Genomic DNA, 18,598 nt, shown 5'->3' with positions numbered 1-18,598 from the left:
AAAGTTTCTCTAGGTGTTTTAGCTCATTGCATTATATCACAACCCATGGGTTTCTTATGTACTTCCTATTGAAAGACAATGGTTTATACCCTCTTTACTCTATTTGTCCTTGCAGGCGCGACCGGAGTGACTATCCATTGCTTGTGCAACCGGTACTGCGCAATACGCACCCCAGATATGACCAAAGCCTTAAACCTGTCCATTTGTCGCAACACCAAAGCCGCGATAAAAACCACTGACTACATGTCTGCATGTGTCAATCCCCGACCTTGCAAATACATCTAAATTTAGACCACTGGAAGCCTAAATAAATTCTGGATTGGTGCTACATGTATTTGAGTATAATTGATGCTTCGATGCCATTGGGCTATCCTGGACAAGGAAAAGTTATTTCAAGAAGCCGAAAAATTCTTCCTTGAAGAGAAGCAAATTTCCATTGGGTGCGCTTTGAAAGTGGCAGTCTAAAACATGCGTTCTATATACAAAATGCCGTAAGCCAGACTGCATCTTGTGTGATGACTGAAGCGAAGCACCTTGAATTTCAGTTACGTTGGTTTTCTTGACCTTCATGAAAGATGACTCAAATTACCATTTCTGCAGGTAACTAGGGGAATAGCACTACGCAATTTGGTTTTTTCCTTTTCAGGACTCCCTGTTGGATGGTATCGTGAGTGAAATGACTTAGAGAACACTCTACAATTAACGATGAATTCCACTCAAACACAACATGCAAGACAGTTTCATTAGATCTCCAATTTGATCAGAGGCAATTAGGTGCGACAGACTTGCGACGCCCAGAAGAGAATTAGTTCTCACTTCTCGGCTGGAAACTTGTTTTCCACTGACATGCTTTATGCTCCTTGTCAGTTTAAAACTATACCACTTCTTTGATAAATATTTTATATGTGATTGAAACATGTGGTACAATCATCTCTCTAAATCCGCAATGTCACCATCGAAGTTATACACAAAGCAACCAACAATTCCATCCAAGATCGCAGAACAAAATAGCTTCAGTCCTGCTTGGGAGTCAGGTTATTCAAGTCAGGCTGCAAATACTCTTCTACAATGCAGTTTACAATATCTTGAAGTGTTTCTTTAGCAGTTGACATATCCATGCTGAGAAAAACAAAAATGAAAAAGAATTCTATTATAATAATAGGTCAAGGATAAATTTAAGCCAGTTCTTGGAGTGAGATGATATTAATGCAAAATATCTCTAGGTGTCCGTCGCTTTGTACTCGTTAATGGCGCAATTACCAATAGCCTGGATTTTACAGAAAACAAAACAAACAAACAAAAACGTTGTTTTCCACAGTAGTAAACTGCAACTGTGAGGGTTTAACAATGCATTTACCTCACTGAAAAGAACGAAAGCAACAAGTGGAAAATGTGGTAAATTTGGTGAATGTACGTGATCGCGCACGATTCAAGGATCGGAAGCTGCCAATTTTGGTAAACAGCCAATCAATTGTCCTTTAAACAATTCCTCTCTTACAGAATCTGTCACAGTGTCCCTTATTTTTGATTTGTGTATGAACGATGCACTGAAAAAAACATGTTGAAACACGTGTGCAGAATAAAAGTAACATCAGCACTACATGTACATTCATCCCAAAACGATATTGGAGGCTTAACAGCTAATATTCTGGTAGCAAGACAAAAGATGACTCTCTTTAGCGGAAGAGTCCATTGCTTTACAATATAATCAGTTATTTGTAATTTTAAGTTCATGTTATCATTGTGTAGAATACACATACCTCTTCCTGGCTTGGATGAAAGCTCGGTGTAATATTTGATTTTAGGCTCAGTCCCACTTGTTCGAAGCGTTGCAACACAGCCATTCTCGAAATAGAATGTAATCATTTGACTTGATTTGCTGACAGGAAGAACCTAATACAAACATTAAAGTAGTTAAGGAAGAAGTGGGGTTGGGTTTACTTTAGATTTTAAATTTCTCGCGTCTTTGGCGACAAAGTAAAGAGAGAAATGAAAACGTTTGCAAGTTGTTGTTTTACGTTCTTCTTGAGTCGGCCATTAAAAATTATTCAGAGGTTATTTGATTTTACTCTGTAAAGATCGGTCAAACATTTGCATCCCAAATACTACGGGACAAAATTGGCGGACGCATCCACGCAATTAATATTCATTTCATGACCTTAACTTACCAAACAACTAACCCAGTGCAGGGTTCACTAACGTGGCAGGGAAGAGTACGTAGGGAATGGAGTCTGTCGTCACAAGGATTTACACAGACGAACCTCTCGACCAACGCATTGTGGTCATCACTCAACCAGAAACTCTGACAGAGCTTCACTAGGGTGATCACTGGGTAATACTAATGCATCAAGTTACACCGTCATACTAGAGTTAAAAACATGTTGTTCCAAAAGATTGTTTTTTTTACTACAATTGCTTGTAATCTTGCAATCTGATTGGCGAATTTGCTGCTGTCGATTGGAGTCTAGACAACGCTGCTCGCGTAAATGTGGTTGTCCAATACACCGACATAATGAGATTCATAGCACTTCACAATAGACATCACAAAGTGTCCCCCAACCTTAATCCTTAACAAAGTAGTAACAGTTTTGCGAGACATAAAGTGCGGGACACTTTGTGATCTCATTATGTCGGTGTATTGGACATGTATGGACAATGCTTCCTCTTTCTTTGTGTCATGGTCTGAAATAAACATTTTCTTTGGCGTTGAATATTATGGAAAAAACAATTCGAATGTGGTTCAGCATTGTCTGTACTCTTATTGACAACGATATTCATCATCACAGAGAACAAAATTTGTTGTGGACTGACTCGGATGCTCCTCGTGACTCCACAACATTTTGACCTTTGTAATGAAGAATATCGTTGTCAATAAGACGCTGAACCACATTCGATTTGTTAATTCGAACGGGAAGAAATCATGTGGTCAGCCAGATAAAAACAGTAATCATCAGTTTAACACCATATGAGGGTGGCTTTGAACATCAATCCTCTGTATTTATTACTTATGAATTAAACACCGGCATAGTCGTGACATGTATATCATACAAAATGTTTCAAGAGGATTGACTATTACTGAATGCAAAATTTCTGTTGAAGCAATAACCAGACTCAATTTTGTCTTGTAAATACACTGAGGTCAAAAGTGAAGGTGCTCATGAGTACATAAAATTTGATTCCAAAAGATAGGCACGCATTGCGTACATGTAAGTAGTGCAGTAGGCTGGTACTGTCTAGTAATTAGTTTTGCAAAATTAATTACCTTTTACTGCTTATTTTGTCATCCAACTTTGTTGTCGTTCTGGTGTTCCAATTACGAACAGTTTGATGTTTTCACTTAGGGTATAGGGTTGGTACCAGGATGGGAGACCATTGGGGAATCTTTATCGTCGTCTTTGAAATAAACTTACTCATCCATATTTTTTCCAAATTGCACTCGAAATCATGTGATTACCTATACTTATTGTATTGATATTGTTACTATTATTATCATTATTACTATTACTATTCTTTTTTTACTTGATTTCTTTTTTGTATTTGGTTGTTAAAGGATTTGTCCTGAATCTTCTTTTAATGTTTTTGATGAATGGCGATGAGTCCCTAAACAGGGCGGTTTGACTCACGAAGTTCACAGGCTCTAGGCCTGATCGCCACTTAATTTTTTTGATCTTTTACTATTTATTTTGTTGTCCAATCGCGTTAGCATGTACATAACCAATTACGTATAATTTGATGCAAGTTTCCACTGAAGCCCATTCGGGTAGACTTATTACTTGGATGAGAGACCACCGCAAAATCCTCGTGATGAAGACATCTAATCTTTTTTTCTAACTTCTTTTTTCTTTATTTAAAATTCAAGAAAATCCTACATTAGTTTCGTAATTTAGGCATGTGCTGCAGGTACACAATCATACACTCACTCACTCAGACAGCCTCAATGACAATATGGTTATTGCACTTACAGTGCACTACCCACAATAACCGGTAAGGGTTACAGACAGAGTATGCGGAGTGGCATGTGACATGAATTGCACCATTGCCTACTTATGCAGAATGCTACGTCTGCAAAGTAAAAACAAAACAATGAAAACTTAAAAAGGACTGATCAGTTAATAAAGGTCTCATTCATAGAGCACACATTAAGTTTGGCAAGCCATTATGCAACATGCCACCCTGCAAACCACCCTTCACTTCCACGTTTTCTGAATGCAACTCCCAAGTTGTTCTCAAAATCTATAGAAAGTAAGAACTTTCTGAAAACAAACTTCTTATTGGTTTATATAGATTCTTAACAAGTATTTACTTTCTTTAAATTTGGAGAACAACTTGGATAAGAATCTATACAAACTAAAAATTAACTGACATGGATTCTGAAAAAGGTCATTAATTAAACAGCCATGCTTTACGTTGACCAGCACAAAAGCAGGGTTTTCTTTGAGGGAACGTTTATGTCTTTAGTATTTTCAGTTACCACAATAGTTATTGTATAACATGATAGTAGTAGGCAAAGCAAGGTACTTATCAGATTTTGGGTGAGCGCTTGAAATCCTACTTTTAAAATGGCTTAAATTTAGCTTTATTTTACAGTAGATTTTCTCATACAAATAAGCTAAACAGGAGCTTATTATCTGTAAAACCCTTCCTTAAATTGTCCAAAATTTTAAACACAATTTAAATGAAAAATAGTGAAAAATAGCTTTATTTCTGTCATTTTCTTTTGCTTTAATTTGGCTTTGTCAGAAGTTCTCCTTTACATCAGTTAAAAATTTATGTTTTAGTAGTGCTTCAATTCGCTCAGCAAAAAGGTAAAATTCATATTAAATTTAACTACATACATACATACATACATACAAACTTTATTGATGCTCCCTAAGTGGGTTTTTCAGCTCAATAGAATTAAAAATTACAAATTTAAATTTAAATTAAGAATATAAGTACAACGAGATGCTTCCGTGAAGCATACACTGGATTGCCTGTGGTACGTGTTACAGAAAATCAGAAGGCACTGAATTGTGTGGTATTGAACTACAGAATTCCAGTCTCTGAAGAATAACAAATAACAGAGAAGCGAGAAACATTGGCTTCTGGGCTGACATGTTGATAATTTTCAAGTTCCTTCACAACTTCTTTTCATCACAAGTTTAAGCGTGCCCTCTGAGCATCTGACAGCCTTGTAATACCAAAGTTAATCCCTCTCCAGCGGGGTTAGTGTTTGGATGGGAGACCAAAACAATATACCCCTCATGAAACAGAAGCATCGGACCGAAAATACTATTAACGCTAACAAATGCGAACTCAGCAAGGTACATATTTTGTTAGCTTGCTTTATGCAAAACAAGAACATCATTCTAAAAGCTTATTCTACGCAAAAAGTAGGTTCTGGAGGTAATTCTGTTAACACACCAGAAAGACGCTAACCTCATTTTGACAAGAAAATGCTTTACTATTGCCATAAAAACTATCCAGTTAAGCTCGCATATCATAAAACATGATGAATTCATAAAGGCCACCTTTTCCAGCGAACAATTTTTTGAAACAAACAACATATTTGCTATTAGAGGCAAAACCCCCTTCTATTTCATTACGTGCGTGAAGAGAAGAAACTCAATCGTGTCAAATATGCGCAATATTGCAACAAACTTACCGGATCAAACCGTTTCCATGAAGAACCTTTTCCTTGAATAATGAAGCACAAAATACACGACAAGCTTTCTTTCAAATAATTTTTGGCTGTTACATTTCTAATTATTTTTTTACCTGAAGACTGTGCAGAGTTGATCACAGATCCACGTAAGGTGTTCGATTCGTTCAATCGTTCTCTGTCTTTGTTGAACCCATAAGTTACCAGAGAATTTTCCATTTGGTTTCAGTGTTCTACATAACAGCACACTTGGTTAAATATTATTTTAGAAATACAGCTCACTTTGATTTCGGCTCTACGGGCGATAGATTGTTGTCGAAGTCCATTACTCGTCGCTTTTGAGATTCCAGGTGACACGACACGAAAATCGTGCGCAGTAGGGATGCGCAATGCAATACTAAGGAATTACTTTAAGATTTATTGACAGGTTTAAATTTCTTTCTTCTTCTTTATGTGATTTGATTTATTTTATTTGCCACAGAAAAAACAACTTAAAATACAGATATGAACAATCAAAAGAGAGAAGATGTCAATTAGGTGTCCCCAAGTAAAAGCATCTTTTTTTTGTTGACATGCAAAGTTGGCGACGGAGAATACAATTATTACAAACATTTAGTTATTTTTAAACGTGTTGAAGTATAAGGTAATGAACGAAAATATACAAATTAAAAACAGTTTGAACTTACAAGTTGGTAATGGAGCATACAATTACAAACACTTAGTCATTTCATTAAGGTGTTGAAAATATGTAAAGAGTTTTGAAAGTAGAATTACACTGTGAAAACAATTTGACACAGGAAGAACAAAATACCTGAGATTCACAATAGTTGTTAAAAAATAATGAGTTAAGTGCTTTCTTGAAAAAAGCTGTTGAGGAAGAATTAATTATATCAATGTTAAGAGAATTGCAAAATTTAGGTCCGTGATAGAAAACAGGAAATTGTTTAATTTTAGCCCGACAGAAAGAGCAAACGAAATGCATGAGAGTTTCTCGTATAATATGTTCATATAATATATGAATTTGACTGTGTAGAGTAAATTTGCCAGCTAACTTAGGAGGAAGAGTTCGAATTTGATAGATAGGAGAACATGAATTGACCAAGTTGTAAAGGGTGGAAACTGTACTGATGCTCTCTTGTCAATTCAACATAGGATCAACAGCTACTTGGATCACCCGGATTGTAAAGCAGTTCGCCTTTTTGCTATGGACTTCAGCAAAGCTTTTGACTCTGTGAAACATGAACTTCTCGCTAATAAATTAAAAAAGTTCCCATTGAATCCATGTATTACTATTATTGATACTTGAACTTTTTAATGAACAGACCACAAAGGGTATGTTTCAACAACTTTGAGTGCGACTGGAAACCAGTTAACAAAGGGACAACTCAAGGTAGTGTTAGCGGTTCTTACCCATCAACATCTTTCTCAATGCTCTTTACATCACTTAAGGTAATCATGACTTAAGTATGCTGATGATTCGACAATTATAGCACCTGTGTGGAAGGAGGTAGACTACTCCGATCAGGTAGTGTCACAGTTTTTAGATTGGACGAATACAAATGGAATGTCTTGTAACCCAAACAAATGTAAAGAGTTGACGATCAAAAAGAGAGGCAACCGCGACTTCTTTTCACCTATTGGGATGATACCAAGCTGTAAAGAAGTAGAGATTTTGGGGGTCACCTTCCAATGAGACAGCAAATGTTCAGAGCATGTGAAGAACAAACTTATTAAAGGTAACAATTCCCTACATATTCTTAGAGCGCTGCGCAAAGAGGGGTACAATCAGTCAGAAATAGACCTTCTCTTTAATACAACAGTTCCACCTAATATTAATTATGTATTATCTGTCTACGCCGCCGATCTTATACCTGTACAATGTTTCTTAGACTGCTGTTTTAAATGGAAATATACGTCAAAGCAAATGAGTGTTTCTGATCTCTTAGAGAGGTAAGACCATAAGATTTTTAGGAAAGTTTCCGATACTAAAGCACATCCACTTGCATCTATTATGCCTCGCGTTAAACCATCTAATTATAATCTTAGGAAAGAAACGTGTTTAAACTAAGATTAACACTATGCGTTTCAAAAACTCTTTTATTAACCGGTCAGTTTTTAAATATGAAGTAACTATGTGATTTACCTTTTCACACTTTTATTTGACATTAAATTTCTTACAATTACTTTCAACAAAAGATAGGTATTTTTATGTTTTGCTGAATAAAGACTTCATTATTATTATTATTATTATTATTATTATTATTATTATTATTATTATTATTATTATTATTATAACTTTAATCGATGATTACACCCAAGAAAATTGTTTCTTTAATTTGATCAATTTGTCGTTCATTTCTCAAAATATGAAAATTAGAACTTCTAAGTTTTTGATTTGGTTTGAACACCATAAACTTGGTATTTTGTAAGATTCAGTGAAAGCTTATTAACCCTAAACCATACTGGTAACTTATTTAACTCGATATTCAGCTGATTAACCAAATAGTCAGGATCTATACGAGGCAGAAAAACGTTAGTATCGACAATAAAATCAGTTGTAGTACGGTAGATGCATTAACTATATCATTAATGTAAAGAAGAAAAAAATAAAGACCCTAGAATAGAGCCCATAGGAACCCCACAGGATATATTAAAGGAGAAGAAACATGACCGTTGAAATCTACAAATTGTAATCTGCAGGAAAAATAGCTTTTTACCCATTTTAAGGCCGGTCCACGTATACCATGGTGTTCAAGTTTGTCAAATAAACTGAACTCATGGAAATACTGAACTCATGGCGGTTGGCCACGTGGAACGAGGGATCCATACAATTTCTTTAATTTTGTATTTAGCTTTGGTTTTTTATGCCCTTTTTAATCACCAATTTCCATCTACATATGCTGTGCATCGTTTTTATCTTGGAAACTCCCTCAAGGCGAGTTTTATTGTGATTCCTGGAGTGATTTCGGGCCAGAGCAATGGGTAAGTTCGCCGCCAACATGGCTACAAAGATATTTTCATCTACATGTGGTCTCATCAGGCATTCTGGCATAGCCTTGCTTCTCTTGTATCTATCTGGCGATTTGGAGCTTAACCCGGGACAAGTGGAAAGGTCACAAGCAAACCTGAAGCATTCACTGAGGCCGTGATGTTCAATATGTAATCTTGTTATAAAGAAGAATGTTGGCTATGTTACTTGCTGGGAATGTTCGCTTCTGTTTCATCTTAAATACATTGGTCCTCAATTTCAGAAGTATAGAACTTGCTACGACTGCAGATGTGGATGGTCCAAGTGTATATCAAGATATCCCTGAGCTATCTAATTTAACAAGTCAACGTGGCCTAAAATTTCTCCAGGTAAATGTGTGCTCTCTTCTTCCCAAAGTTGACGAGATTCGACTTTTGTTATTACGTTATAAGGACATTGACTTCTTTTCCATCACTGAAACACATTTATCATCGCATATTTCTGATGACGAAATTGGCATCCAAGGTTATACCATCTACCGTTTGGATCGTCAAGCTGAATCTTAGGGCGAATGAAGGGGTAGTTTCTAAAGAAACTGTGGTGCTGCGTCGGTGGGGAAGTAGTATACAAAAATTTGGTTTATCAACGGAGTTGATAATGTAAATTGACCACCGTACAGAGATTCTAAAAGCTGACGTTTCGAGCGTTAGCCCTTCGTCAGAGCGAATCGAGGGATTATGGGTTACGTGTAGTTTTCGCTCTGACGAAGGGCTAACGCTCGAAGCGTCAGCTTTTAGAATCTCTGTACGGTGGTCAATTTACATTATCAACTCCGTTGATAAACCAAATTTTTGAATCTTAGGGCGGCAGTGTTGTTGTTTATGTGCGGGATTGTGTGTCAGTATCAAGGTGCTTTGATTTAGAATCGAACTCTATTGAAGGAATTTGGCTGGAGATTCTCATTGCTAAGTCTAAAATTATTTTATTTTGTGCACTGTATCGTCCCCCAGTCGGTTCGCAATTTATCAGCACTTACTTCAACGCTACATTGGAGGAGACTCTAGGCTTAGCAATGGCTGAAAACAAAGAAATATTGCTGGTTGGTGATTTAAATGCAAATTTTCTACCTAGGCTTTGCCATGCCACAGCTGATCAATGATCCCACTAGGATTACTGAACACTGTAGCTCCTTGATTGATGTCATTTTTTCGACACTCACACACAATATCCCGCTAACAAGTGTTATTCCTCTGGGTTTAAGTGAACACTACATGGTTGGCTGCGTTTGAAAAATGAACTTGTTAAAGTTCCAAGCACGAATAATTAAATGTCGCAACTACGCCAGGTACGACAAAGAAACCTTTAACAAGGATCTTCAGAGTGCCTCGTGGGTCTCTGTTCTATCAAGTTCTGATATGAACCTCGCATGGTCCAGTTTTAAAAACATATTTCTTCAAACCTGTGATCGTCATGTCCCATTGCTAACTAAAAAAGTTTGTGGCAGCCAGAATCCTTGGATGACTTCTGCGATTTCTAACATAATGTCAACCAGAGACTATTATTTGAGAAAAGCAAAGAGATCTGGAAGAGACGAGGTCATATAGAAATAAAGTCACCGCTGCTGTAAGAAGTGCCAAGTCTGATTATAATCGAAATCTTTTTCAAGAAAATCTCGACAATCCAGGGAACTTTTGAAAGTCTATGAAGAAAGATTTCCTTGATAAATCATCTAATTTGGACTCAAGAAATCAATTGGGGTGTGATGGTCAAGCGATCACGGATAAAGAAAGTATTGCAACTCAATTTTGTAAATACTTTTCTGAGATTAAATTACGAATCTCTTATTGATTCAAAAGACGTTCTGTTGCTTGGCCGATTTGTTCCAAGTCTTCTTCTGATAAGTTTTACATGGCACCAGTCACTAATGGTTTTTGTTTGCAAACAGTTATTACAATTACGGGCAACAAAAGCAACAGGCCTTGATGGTCTCCCATCTAGGTTGGTAAAAGATAGTGCTGTAACTATCAGCGTCCTTGTAACACATATTATCAATTTGTCTATTACGATTCAGTGTATACCTCATGATTGGAAACATGCTAAGGTTATTCCACTCTTCAAAGATGGGGTGAGGGATGACAGTGACAATTATCGTCCCATTTCAATTTGCCTGTGGTGTCAAAGATTCTTGAACAGGCTGTCCAGCAGCAATTGGTGGATCATCCGGAGACACACAACCTTTTTTCTAGATACCAATGTGGTTTCGGTCATAAGTATTCGACACAGAGTGCAATTACTTTCCTTACTGAGTCCATAAGAAGGAACATGGATGCTGGTCAGCTAACAGGTGCCATCTTTGTGGAATTCCGTAAGGCTTTTGACACTATTGATCATAAAATCTTGCTTGATAAATTGCAATTGTTTGGAATTTGTGATAATGAGCATCGTTGAATGTCTCATTACCTAACTGGTCGTACCTCAAAACGTGTTCTTTGGAGTTCCACAAGGTTCCATACTGGGCCCTCTGTTATTTTCTTTGTATGTCACAGATCTGCCAAACTGTTTACAGGCTGCCAATGTATTAATGTACGCTGATGATAACGTCATCTATTATGCGGACTTGGTCTTTTTCTTTAAGGCCACCAATTGTATTGTTTGTGTATCACATGACGTGCTCCCTGAACGCAATGTTCCCATAAGGGTCACTAGAGCAAGCGCTAGCAATGCAAAATCTTTCAGACCAAAGAAATGCCGCACCTCTACTTACCAGCACTCTTTTTTGTAAGAACTTCTAGAATCTGGAACGCTCTCCCCCTGCAGTTAAGATATGACCATGTAACTCTAAACCAATTTAAATCTCTGCTCTCCTCATACTACAAAGATGCACTTATCTCGCGCTTCGATGTTGAGGACCCTAGAACCTGGAAATCTGTCTGCTTAAAATGTAATACGCCACGCAACCTTTCAGAGCCTATTTCATGTTGTTATTAGTTTTCTATATTTTACGATTTTATTCGAGTGTTTGGAACTTTGTTAATCTTGGGCCCACAGTAATTGGCGTCAGCTGTTGTGGTCACCCTGCCTTACCCAGTATTTGTTTATTTTTGTTTACGTTGTCATGTTTTGTTAATAGTTAATTTAGAAGGCGAAGTTTAATAAAGAAATAAATAAATAAATAAATAAACTAAATCATTTAGACGGTTATAAATTATTCTCTCAAGAAATTTGGAAAAACTAGGTAGAACCGAAACAGGTCTACAGTTAGTGAAAAGCGACTGGTCATCAGCTTTGATAAAAAAGGTATTACCTGTCTTCAATTGATCAGGTACAATGCCATGAGCAATTGACAAGTTAATAATGTGAGACAAAGGTTCAGAGATTACTTGGATAAATTCCTTTATGAGGGACATTGTAATGTTATCATAACCCACAGCTTTGTTGGATGCAAATGATTGAGCAATAGCAATGACTTCTTCTTTTGTTGCCAGATTAAAAAAGATAGATGCTGCAAAAGATCCTGAAAGAAAGTCTTTATGGGAAAAAGGATGAGATTGTATTTCTTTTGCAAGGTTAGGACCAAGTGGAAAGTCGCCCGCGTTTCACCACTTTTTGAAGGAGGAATTTCTACAGACTGCAACAACTATTGACCAGTGTCTGTTTTACTTTGTTTAGCCAAAGTGCTTGAACGATTTGCAAATCAACAATTCCATGACTTTGCAGTTGAAAACAAACTGATCAGTGAAAAACAATTTGCATATCAAAAACGTTCATCATGTAATATAGCCTAATCCGCCTTATTGACAAATGGAAATGGCCATTGATAGTAAACAAATAGCTGTTGCTGCTTTTCTGGATCTACGAAAAGCCTTTGATGTTATAAATCATAATCTACTCTTAAAGAAGTTGGAATCTGCAGGTGTGTCCGGCTCTGCGTTTCATTGGTTTACCTTGATAATCGTAGACAATATGTAACTTGCAACTGAACAGAATCAAAATCTTTAGCACTTCCACACGGGGTCCCACAAGGGTCCGTCTTAGGACCAACTCTCTTCTGCACACATTATAACGATGTTACATCAGCAGTGAAACAATCAAGTTGTTCTTTGTTTGCTGACTATACTGAAATCCATTACAGTGATGGAGATATCAACAAAGCATCTAATTGTATTAATGGAGATCTGGACAACATTAGCTCATAGTTATCAAGTAATCAGATGGTTGTACACCCAGGAAAATCATAAGTCATGAAGATTGGAACTCAAAGAAGTGTCAAAAACTCTAATGATTTAAATATCTTTATTCACATCGTCTCAAGGAACTTACAAACTATAAATATCTTGGCGTCTACGTCGATAGTACCTTGGCTTGGAAAGAGCATCTTTCATATATGCCAAAAAAAACATATCCAAAATTCCGTCTTGTAAACAGACTTTCTAGTTTCCTGACTAGAAGCGTTCTATTGAAGATCTTTAAACAAACGATGCTACCAATCGTTGATTACAGATGTTCTGTTTGGATGGAATGTTTAAATTCAATGATAGACAGCCTATGAAGGCAACAAAATCAGGTTATGCGCACCATACTCAAAGCTAACAGGACTTCATGCACTCAGAGTATAAGATCTTAATTGAGACTCTTAACATTAAAAAATCGAAGGCGTTTTCTGAGATTTCAGTCGGTCTACCTACTATGTTTAAAAAGGCTATCTACCCCGGCGATCAAGTCTGCACGGGAGAGATCTCAGAGACAACACTACGCTACATTTACCAAAAGCAAATACAACAGTTGGAAAAAAAACTTTTCAATATGCTGCAGCGAAGGATTGGAACGATTTACCAAAATCGATAAGATCAATTACAACCTTTACACCATTCAAAGCAGCCTTACATAGTTTTTTGCTAAAATCGGACACATTAAGTCATAGATGTATGGTAAATTAACTATCGTATTTCTTATTGCTATCCTTTTTTATCTGTTAAGATAATATTTAAATAGTTGATTTTGATTGAATGTGATATGATTGTATTTTACCCTTTATTATCATTTTTATGTAGTTCAGAAATATTATATTTATCTGCTCATGTATTAATACAAGTTTGTTTTCAACAAACTGATACATTTTTAGCAGTTTAAATAAAGTTATTATTATTATGATTATTATTAAATTCGTGGGGTGAGGGAGATAGAACGAAACGAGATAAATGTCTCATTTACAGCAAGTGAAAAATCACTGGATAGAAACGAAAATTTGCTTAAAATATCGCTAAGTGGCACGAAATTTCGCTGCAACTATTGCACAGTGCCGCGAAACATCGCTGTCGCTCAAACAATAGGACTCACGGAATATCGTCGAAAAATCGCTCCAAACGAAATTTCGCTATTATCGTCGAATATTCGCGAAATTCGTCGAATTACGTTTGAATTACTTTTGCACAATACCGTAGTTTCGAGCAGTACTGTACTTCACCTTTATTTACGGTTTATTACCAATAAATTTTTTTAAGTTTGGTTCTGTTATTAATCTTACGTTTTGTGAAAATTCATCTTTAATATATAAGCTTGTTTTATGTAGTTTTATTTTCTCTTAAATAAAATATATAAAAAGGTGAGAAATTATCCCTTCTAATTTTCGGTGTTTTAAAATAAATTTGTGTAATATAAATTACACTACAATTTTTATGTCGTTCATTAATTAATAAAGTAATTGATAAAACTATTTTGTTTTGATTCACAAACCATATCATCAAAAATAATTATTTTTTGCACTCTTTCATCGATATGTTTTGAATGTACCCAATACTTTATGAATTTTTTAAAGTGATTTACTATTGCTTGGTATTTATCCTGGTGTACTTTTTTTTTCAAAATATAACAAGACATAAATTCAATTTAGCAAAATATTTGTTTTTCCACAATTACTTGGTCGACAAATTATCATTCAAAAAGTATTATCTGGCAAAGATGGATATTCTCGAATAAATGTTTGCCTTTGATCATTTTTTGTACGATAATCGTACTTTTTTATCTTTATGCTCATTCTTATTACAAAAAAGAAAAGATGAGTGTACAAATGTGGAAAGTATATGCAAAAGAAAAAACAATTGTTAGAGAACAAAATAAAATGATTAACAACGAAATTAAAAGAATAAGTTGGAAAAAATTAAATCAATTTGGTTATTCAGAAATGTTTAAATCAATCTTTGATAAATTAGATTTAACATATTAAACGAAAGAAAGCCCAGAAGTAGTGGATGTTTCTGATGTTTCTGACATTTCAGAAAAGAGCGATGAAAATACATTTGATTTTATCGATAAATATTCTGATAAATATGGAAACAAAAACATAGAAGATAAATACACAGATGATTATATTTCACCAATTCCTGAAGAAGATGATGACAATGAAATTGAAGCAGAAAATATTCCTCTTCCACCCACAAGATTATGATGAAATCAGAGATTTAGAACCACAATTAGCTCAATTTGCTGATGTTCAAATAGAAAAACGAATAAAGAGGATATTTAATAAAGAAATGAAAAAAGCAAAAGGTGAATTAACAAAAGGAAAACAAAAATCAAATATAAAGATAATTAAAAACATACAGAAATTAAGAATAGATGATAACCTCAAAAATCTACTAATAGAAAAATGAAAAATTATTATACCCAGGTACTCTTTCTCCTTCATTACAAGCCAGAATTCTTGAAACACCATTACCATTAACATCATCACCAAAATGTTAAGGAATTAAATCTTTTCCTGGAAATAGTGTATTGAAACATAGAACATTTCGGCCTTCATCAGCTAATGCTGGAGGTCACGTGAGCTGGACAGATCACAAGACAGGAGACTACGAAAGCGCTGAGGTGCTTTCCTGTATTAACAAGCACCACCCATAGGAAATCAGAGTATCTCAAGATGTGCAGAATGTATGCGCAATAACAATAGTTGGCACTGTCCTTGAATAATTTCACAGGATCTGCCATCATCATCATCATGACTTTATTATAGTGTCAAAGTAAAATATTTAGCCGAGGGTAAAATGAATCCCTTCACTGATTGGGGACACTAAGATAGGATCATCTTAGGCCATGAAATTGGTATCGCCGTGAAATTTTCATAAGCCCCCTTGTCGCGTGAAAGGTCACATTTTCTCCGTGACCCAGGTCTCTCAAAATCTTAAAGTTAGTAATGGCGGACCATTAAATACGAAAATTCCAGTTCAAATAAACAGGTGTCTTTTTGAAATTAATGATTAACTTAAGACTTTGGTCGCTTAGTGTTTACTTAACACAGGTTTGAAATCCAAAGAAAAATACTAATTGATTTTTTGGTCAAAGGGGCACTTTAACTAATTTTGATTTAAATTATTGACCGAATACATAAATGGCAGCCAAAAATGTATTCTTTTGTTTATGTGCTAATTAGACTCACTAGCCTCGCTCTCAAGCAACATTTTTTGTGTTTTTTCCATGCAAACGAGGGTAGTAAGTCTAATAGGCACATAAACAAAAAAGCATTTTTTGCTTCCATTTAAGCATTCGGTCAATCGGTGTAAACAATTAAATATTCCATTAATTCTTGTTTTTCCTCAAGAGATGAACATGTGCTTTTTATTCATTCATCTTGTATAATTAACTTAGATGATAAAGCTGGTGTTGGAACTCAAAGTTTTGGTTAATACAACACTCGACAAAAGTTCAAAAGAAATAATTTTCAAATACAAAACATAAATACTTAAAGATGTGGGTATTAGGGGAGCTCCGCATGCCAAAGGAGCACACGCAGAGCACCATAGTTTGGAAAATATGGTAACACATTGATGTGAGAAATTTTGGTTTTAGCGATAATGTCATTAAGTTGACTGCTGACCAGGCACTGGTTTTCTATTGGATTGGAGGCTCAAGCCAGGTTACCTCACCTAAACATAAACAAGGCTTAATTATATCATACTATATCAACTAAAACTCTTAACAGTCAAAACAGTCAACTCTTTTTGTGTTCAGATGGAAAATGGTTTGGAAATAAAAAAAATTCTTTGTGTATTTTTCGCCGGTCTCAATCCAGTTTGACAAATCATGATAGCTGTGGTCCACACTGGTGGCTACGCAGTTATTCAAGTCAAGCATCACAGGGATAAAAACGTAAGCTGAGTGTTTATTTTTTATTTGTTTAGAGCTGCTTTTTTCTCTGTATTACAATTTTTGGCATAAGCTTATCTTCAGAAGATCTGATAAGGTTGCATGATGACTGGACAACCTACAGGTTGTATTGACTAGAACAGAAACGAAAGAAAAGAGTACGTGAACGACAAAACAGTATACTAGTAATAGCTCAAACTTGGTGGAAGAAGTTTGTCCACAGATTCTTTTCTTGGACACTAAACTGTTTGTTATTTTTATGGATGCGTATTTTTTTTAAAAACATGGTTTAATTGTCTTACCCCTTTGCTCAGGAATGAAACTCGAATTTTTAGTCAACTGGAATTAAACAGCAATCATCTGTACTCTTGGACTTAGAGAAATAGTTGATTTTGTTTGTTTGTTTTGTTCTAAAATGTGAGTGAACAAGTGTTGTTACTCCATTTGCTAAATTGCTTTTCGATGTTGCCTCGCCAGTGACCAGAAATTTTGCCCTTATGTTATAAACACGTAATCGCAATGAGTTCTCATAAAATTAAGGAGAAATATCACTAGCTTGTGTTTTCAGAGGTTTGTTTAAAGCATGTACAGGTAATTTGTTGGAGAACTTGTTTCAAGTTTGTCCCTTCCTGGTTGCCATATTTTGTTGATTCTTGTTCCAAGGCAAGCTGGCATGTTTCAATGCAAAAAAATCTAAATGTAAATGATCTCGTTCTCAGATATAAAGTGGAATCAATAAAACTCTTTCTTGACATTGACACTATTCTCTGGTTTTTGACAGTTGACTCTGAAATGACTTTTTCCCTTTCCGTTAGCTTGCTGAGCATTTATTTGCCTCTTTTAAAACTCGTGTGATACAATCAAACCTGGATTATCTGGACTTGTCGGGACTAGATGAAATAGTCTGGATCTGAATATGAATATTAATTAGGAACAAAAACTGATTAAATTAAGAAAGCGACATTTAATTGTGAAACAAAACATTTACAAATCCTTTGGAAAACAACATGGTCTACATCTCTACTGTCCATTGCGAATACCTGTACACACGTCAGCAAGCTTCATGATATATTCCTTGTTCTTGTGGATATCAGATATCCGCTGCCAACGCAATATTCAGCTGACAGATTGGTTCCTTTTTCTCCTTTCTCAAATCGCAAAATTATAGACTGTTTATCTTTTATCAAAAGAACAGATCACTTACGCTTCAAGGAGATGAATATTGCGACTAAACATTTGTGATGCAGTGTATGTTTAGCCTTAGAAACAAAGCAATTCTAAGCCAACCTGAACTCATTCGTTCGAAAGTTCTTCATTAGTTACGACGCATGTAAGTTCTGCTTTTGCCTTTTGAAAGTGAAACAAATGCGCCTTTACTTAACTTTTCAACGCTGTAGTTTTTTAAAGAATATGGCTTCGGATCTTGATCATGACTAATGAATCAGATAATTGAGATCCATATAATCGAGGTTCGACTGTTTCGTTTTTTCACGAGAAATTACCGTAGAATTCGCTAGTTAGGTAATTTTTTTTACAGAAGAAAGCGAGGAAAATGATTTAATTAAGCAGTACCCAGAAAAAGTGTGGACACTTTCAAAACCCTTTATGTTCACTAACTGTAGAGCCAGCAAGAATGAATAACCCGGGAGCTCCGCTTTTAGGCTTGGCTAATTCTATATATTGTTTAATGTTTTTAAATGAGAGAAACAACGGACAAAGTAATGAAAATTCTCACAAGACGTTTAAAATATATAATCATTACACAATGAAAACGTTGCAATAAAAAATCTTTTTTTCCCAGAAAATAAAAAAGTGAGGACATATTGCATAAGACAAAAAAAAAACTGAGT

General features: G+C 35.5%; 1 protein-coding gene across 1 annotated transcript in view; it reads right to left on the bottom strand.

The window, feature by feature from the left end:
• Positions 1–18,598, bottom strand: part of LOC138015682 (phosphopentomutase-like) — a 136,689-nt gene continuing 118,091 nt past the window's right edge. Inside the window, exons 18-19 of the mRNA XM_068862795.1 lie at positions 1,761–1,893; positions 1–1,119 (exon numbers count right to left, since the gene is read on the bottom strand). Coding sequence (XP_068718896.1) covers positions 1,076–1,119; positions 1,761–1,893 — 177 coding nt within the window. The 3' untranslated portion in view covers positions 1–1,075. The remainder of the gene's footprint in view (positions 1,120–1,760; positions 1,894–18,598) is intronic.

Source organism: Montipora capricornis, chromosome 9 (genome assembly GCF_036669925.1).
Source record: "Montipora capricornis isolate CH-2021 chromosome 9, ASM3666992v2, whole genome shotgun sequence".
NCBI lineage: Eukaryota > Metazoa > Cnidaria > Anthozoa > Scleractinia > Acroporidae > Montipora > Montipora capricornis.
Note: the sequence above shows the minus strand (reverse complement) of the source record. Positions and strands in the feature narration are given on the sequence as shown.